Raw genomic sequence first — 6,088 nt, forward strand, 5'->3', positions numbered from 1 at the left:
ATTACAATTGACAATTTGTATAGACTGGGGTCTAAAACAAGCAATAACATTACCACTAGGCGGAGCTCATCGAAAAATGAGACGCTAAAACCAGTTTTTCTTTCCCTAAGCAACGACAAAGATGTGCAATTAATTATGCGTAATGTGGGGAAGCTTAAAGGGTCTGGAGCTCGCGTTGTGTCTGACCTTCCTCCCTAACTTAACGATATCAGGAACAGCCTCCTTGCTAAGGCTAAAGGTCTGCGCGAAACTGGAAAATGTGACTCCTCCAGGATCAAACAAAAGGGAGCGGATCTATGGTCAGAAGTATGTCACCTGAACTCTGAAAAGTGGATAAAATACGATGACCATCATGAAGCTTAACAGTTATCAGTGAACTGTTGTGAAGATCATAATGATTATTTGAAATGACTATTATTCCTTTTAAGTGACAACAGTTGAAAGTTCTTCTTTTTTCTTTTCTTTTTTTTTATGGGGTTTTGTCGAGATAAGTGATGATTTTTGCTGTTAGTATGGGTGATATTTTAATTTGTAGAGAAAAATATACATATATATTTTTGTTTCTTTTTCTGGTCGTCATCATGGTTTGCTTAAAAATCAAATACGATCTAGCCGTAATAATCATGGTCCTTTTTTGTCTTTTGTTGTCTTCTCTTTTGTTCTTTTTGTTTTTTATTGTGGATGTAGATCAGGTTCTTAAGTGTACAACTGTATTTTATTGCATTCAGTTATTAATTTTGCTTTCTTTGCTGTTTTGCCTGCCCCACTAGGGGGTGCGTCCAGCGATTATTTATCTACTAAGAATTAATGTCTAAATTTATAAATGTTGGGAATAGGCTTGATAGGCTAGAGATGGATCCGCTTGACCTTAAACAAATTCTAGCGAATGATTTAGTGAAAAAAGACTTTGGTAATATGGACGAATCTGTGGCGGCTCTCCCCAAAAATAAATATATTAACAATAATGATATAGATCATATAGCTACTCTAGGCTCATTTCGGTCAATATTCTGGAATTGTCGTGGTCTTATGAGTAAAATGGATTTTCTATCGGCATTTCTTCCCAGTCATGATATTCTGTTGACTGGGGTATGTGAAACATTTCTTAATGATAATCTTTCTTCTTCAGTCCAAATTCAGGGTTATAATTTTTTTTGAAAAATCACGAGTATCAAAAAATAAAGGAAGAATCGGTTGTTATGTATGTAATGATATTCATTCGCGAAAAATAACAGATTTTGATGACTTATATGAGGAAATGAAAGTTGAATTTTTAATTTTACAATTGAAAATACATAATGAGAATGTTGTCTGTTGCGTTTGTTATAAGCCCCCTCATGTATCACCCTTTTCTTTTTCGTCATCACTCAATACCCTCATGAAGCTAATATCATGCAAGTACATAAGGGTAATTTTGATGGGAGACTTCAACATCAATTTGATTTATGATTCACATCAGACAACAGATGAAGAAATGAATGAGTGTAGACTTAGCAAAAATGCGATAGATTTTCTATCGATGTGCCTGCCGCATTGTTTATTACCACTTTGTAGCATCACCTACAAGAGTAGCTGCAACGTTGGCATCACTGATTGACAATATTATGACGAATTTCGAGACTAATCTAGTAAGGATAGTGTTGGTGGACTCTTCGGATCATTTCATGCTGTTTTCTAAATTAAAAAGTAAGCTTAAACCGAATATTTTTTTTCCAAAAAGTCACGGTTACTCAATAAAAATACGCTGCTATTATTAAAAGAAAGATTAATTATTATGAATGATAATGGACCTTTCGAATCTGAGGATGTGAACCCCGTCATGGATTTATTTTTAAAGCAGTTTAAGGAAATATTAGATGAAACATGCCTGGTGAAAAAGATTGGTCTGAGACTTTATCAATCTCCTAATAAGCCGTGGATAACCGAAGGCATGCTACGATCTATAAAGTTTAAAAATCAGTTATTCAGGAGGCAACTTAACTGCCCATCTGATGAAAATATTTCTGAATTTAAAAGGCATAAAAGTCAATTGTCAAAAATTCTTCGTTTGGAAAAAAGGAATCATTATGAACGATAGTTTGAGAAAGTTCGTTTCTCTCCGAAAAAGACTTGGTTTCTAATTAACGAATGCCTTAGTAAAAGGAAGGACCAAAGTTTTCAGATGAATTGTGCATGCCTGAAAATCAAGTACCTCTTAAAGATAAGAAGGAAATAGCAGATGCCCTAAACCGGCATTTTGCTAAAATAAGGGAAAAACTGCTGCGTCTGCCGCCTCATCCGGGTCAAGTAGTCAAAATAAAAATGACTTTAGAAATTTTATTCCGCCATCACATGATAAGTCAATAATTTTAACACCGGTTTCTGAACAAGAATTAAAGAAAGTAGTTACTCGTTTGAAAAATGGTCATTCTGAGGATATTGATGGATCATCGACATTTCTGTTGAAAGAAATACTCCCCCAAATTTCACACATTTTATGTCATATAATAAAACTGGCATTTAAAAATGGGACGTTTCCTTCGTCGTTAAAAGACTCAAGAATATTGGCTCTTTAAAAAAGAGGACAGAAAACAAATCCATCAAATTATAGACCTATATCGCTCCTGTCGGGCTTCTCCAAAATAATTGAACGTTGTCTGTATAATAGAATAGTGTGTTTTTTAGATCATTTTGAAACGATAAATCACCTTCAGTTCGGATTTCGCAAATGTCACTCTACCAATCATGCGGTCCTATTATTAACACAGTATGTCCATGATATTCTTGACCGTGGAGAAATTCCAGCTTCCATTTTTCTTGATATTAAAAAAGCGTTTGGTTCAATATCTCATGATATTTTAATGCACAAGTTGGATCATTACGGTATAAGAGGGCCAGCAAAATCCCTAATAGCATCTTATATTAAGGACCGTTCTCAGTATGTTGATGGAGGTGATGTTTAATCTGAAATGACTCGTCAATCTAATACTGCTGGTGTCCCGCAAGGGTCAATACTTGGTCCCCTACTTTTCTTAATTTATGTGAACGACCTGAATAATTCAATGAGAATATTTGGTTTAAATTTGCAATTTGCGGATGACGCTGCGTGTACTGTCGCAGGGAAAGATGTGAGCTGTTTGAAACTTGCATTGGAAGAAGCTTTCAACCATCTTCTATTGTGACTTGAGTCAAATTACCTAGCTCTTAACGATGATAAAACGAAATTTGTCGTTTTCTCGCGTTGTAACGCTGCAGTTCCTGAGCTTCAACTAATTGAATCAAGTGATTTTAAAATAAAGATTTTACGAGCAGCAACTATGCGATACCTCGGAGTCCTCCTTGACTCTAATCTATCATGGAAGCCTCATATATCTAATCTGTGGATGAAATTGGGGAGAAATATAGGTATAATGCGAATACTCAGGTCAACCCTTCCCTTTGACGCAATGAGATCACTTTATTATGCACTTATTCACTCTCATTTAATTTTTTCATCACTTGTTTACCTTAACACATTTAGTTCTCATATCATGCCACTTCAGAGACAGCAGAACAAAGCTTTGCGGGTCCTTAAGAGCCGCTTGCCTTCCCCTAAATTATATCCAGCGAAGTCGTCAGCTGATTCTCTGTATCGCTTCCTTAATATTCTTCCTTTAAGACATTTTGTGACGGTTGAATCTATCCTCTTAAAACTGAAGTATGACCGTGGTTTGTTTCCCTCGTTTTTTCATTCCTCGAACCTTTTCCCACTTAAAAGTATTGACCACGGACATCTAACTAGAAATTTCAATAAGTTATATCAGCCAAGAATAATAAATGAAAGATCGAAATTTTACCTTCAAAACTCGGTAGTTCGGTATTGGAATTTTGTGACGGTTTTGTGACATTTTGTCACATTTTGTGACGGTTGAATCTATCCTCTTAAAACTGAAGTATGACCGTGGTTTGTTTCCCTCGTTTTTTCATTCCTCGAACCTTTTCCCACTTAAAAGTATTGACCACGGACATCTAACTAGAAATTTCAATAAGTTATATCAGCCAAGAATAATAAATGAAAGATCGAAATTTTACCTTCAAAACTCGGTAGTTCGGTACTGGAATATTTATACTTCTAAATTGGATACTTCAAAATCAATTAAAACAGCTAAACGAAAACTTAAATTTATTTTGATTTATTGATAAAAATTTTCGTGATAAGTGAATTGTTGTTGGTTGGTGGGGGTCGCCTTTGGGATGTTAAGTTTGTTCCCATTTTATATGTTTTTTTTATGATACTGGACCTAGGCATTCTCCAGGGTTCTTGGTATCTTTTATTTATTTTTATGTTTATTTCGCTGGACGCGTCAACGGGTTGTGCTGTTGACCGGGCAATTGACAGGGGAATTTGTTTAATTACACTTGTTTGAATTGCATGTAGTGAAGTATGGATGTTGTATTTATTTAAAGAAGTTTTTTTCCATCCTGTGCATTACGAATTTGTCTTCTCAGCCGGGCACTGGACATTTTGTAACTTATGTTATTATTAAAATGAACCTGAACCTGAACCATTCCTACTTTCATGTTATGCAGCAGAATCCGTCCCAGCAGTATATTTTTTTCCCTAATAGGGTACCATATGCTCTTCTACAGACTGTACATCCTCTCGGTACCTCTAGGTATGGCAGCTTGTTAGTATAAATATTACTGTTTTTCTCTTTGGTTTTTATTATTAAATAAAATTATTTTCCTTCTTTTTTCTTTCGAAAACGAATTCCCATTTTCCATGTCTTTAAATTTGCTTCCAGTGCTAGAAAAAAATGAAGACTATACCCATGCGGAAAATGTATATAAAATTTACCTGATAATCTTTGTGAGTCTGGTTGTTGTATATCTTGTTCCAAGATACTTCTTCAAACATTGGTAGCAAACCTCTAAAACTTGTTCTTCAGGTAGTTCTTCCATACTGTGTGGAGAGGCACCAAAAATCCGTTCAACCAACATAGATGGGTTTTACCGAACAATGTAAAATTCTAAAATATCAGTAATCCAGTCCTAAAATGAAGCCATATGAAGTTGGTGTATGACAAAATAAGAATTTGTTGGGCCGTGCGGAAGGTGCTTATGTTCGCCATCGATCAGACCAAGTAGAATTCTCTTTTTTAGCCACTATACCTAGGGTAGCCTATGTTGTGTTTATGGTTAGCATCGTATCGTTCCTATAAAATCCCATGTTTAGTCACTTTCTTCTTGTTAATGATTTTGGCTGATATTTGTATAACTTTCAAAGTGTGAAGTTCAAACATTTTTTGTTATTTAAATACATACAAAGACGAAATGAAAAAACAAATAACAACAGCAAAAAAAAACACTGTATAAAAGTCAGATACCATGGCTCAACAACACCAAAAAAATTAAAATCAACGGTTGCAAGAAGGTTACTCAGTAATGACAGTTTAAACAAGTTTATTGTTTTCATGGATAAAAGTGAGCTTATTCACTCTACTTGGAACCAGCATTGATATTTTTGCAGTCACTACCAGTCCTATCGTGCTAAAAAGTCGTTTAAAAAGTCGTTTCGCGCTAAAAATTGACGAGCGTAAACTGCCACCCACGCGATCTAATTCTTGTATTTTTTCCAGAAGGTAAGTGTCTGGTTTTTATTTTCAAATAAATTTAATCGGCTGAATTCAGCAGCCAATGAGGAATAAAGATCAATCTGAAGCCGGATCGTCAGGTTGATCTCTTTTTGTTTTATAAGTAATTGAGCATCCTGACCTTTTATCCGTTGGAGCAATTTTTTTTTATTGACAGTTTCTCAGTGCCAGCAGACAAATAGGGCCTTTTCGGAATTGGTTCTGATGGTGCCTCGTTATTGCTCAGAATTTCCAGATCACTCAAGTTATCATTTCCTGTCTCTTGTGTATTAGCCCTGTTTGAGCCAGCAACACCCAAATTTTTTCCCCATCACCAATCTCTTTAACAAATCCTTTGAGCTCATTTTCTGTCACACTTTTTTTTATCATGTCAAAGAAGAAACCCTGTCGGTTCTGAGACGATTCAAGGAGGCGCTGAGCAATTTCCTTTAGTTTAAAGCTCTTAAAACCCAATAGCGCTACTGACGCCATTAAAT

General features: G+C 35.3%; 1 protein-coding gene across 1 annotated transcript; it reads left to right on the plus strand.

Moving 5' to 3' along the window:
- Positions 1–852: 852 nt before the first annotated feature.
- LOC136032623 (uncharacterized) lies at positions 853–2,942 on the plus strand. Its single transcript, XM_065712895.1, has 2 exons — positions 853–1,089; positions 2,694–2,942. The coding sequence occupies exons 1-2, from the start codon at positions 853–855 to the stop codon at positions 2,940–2,942; spliced, it is 486 nt and encodes a 161-aa protein (XP_065568967.1).
- Positions 2,943–6,088: the final 3,146 nt, after the last annotated feature.

Source organism: Artemia franciscana, chromosome 11, assembly GCF_032884065.1.
Source record: "Artemia franciscana chromosome 11, ASM3288406v1, whole genome shotgun sequence".
NCBI lineage: Eukaryota > Metazoa > Arthropoda > Branchiopoda > Anostraca > Artemiidae > Artemia > Artemia franciscana.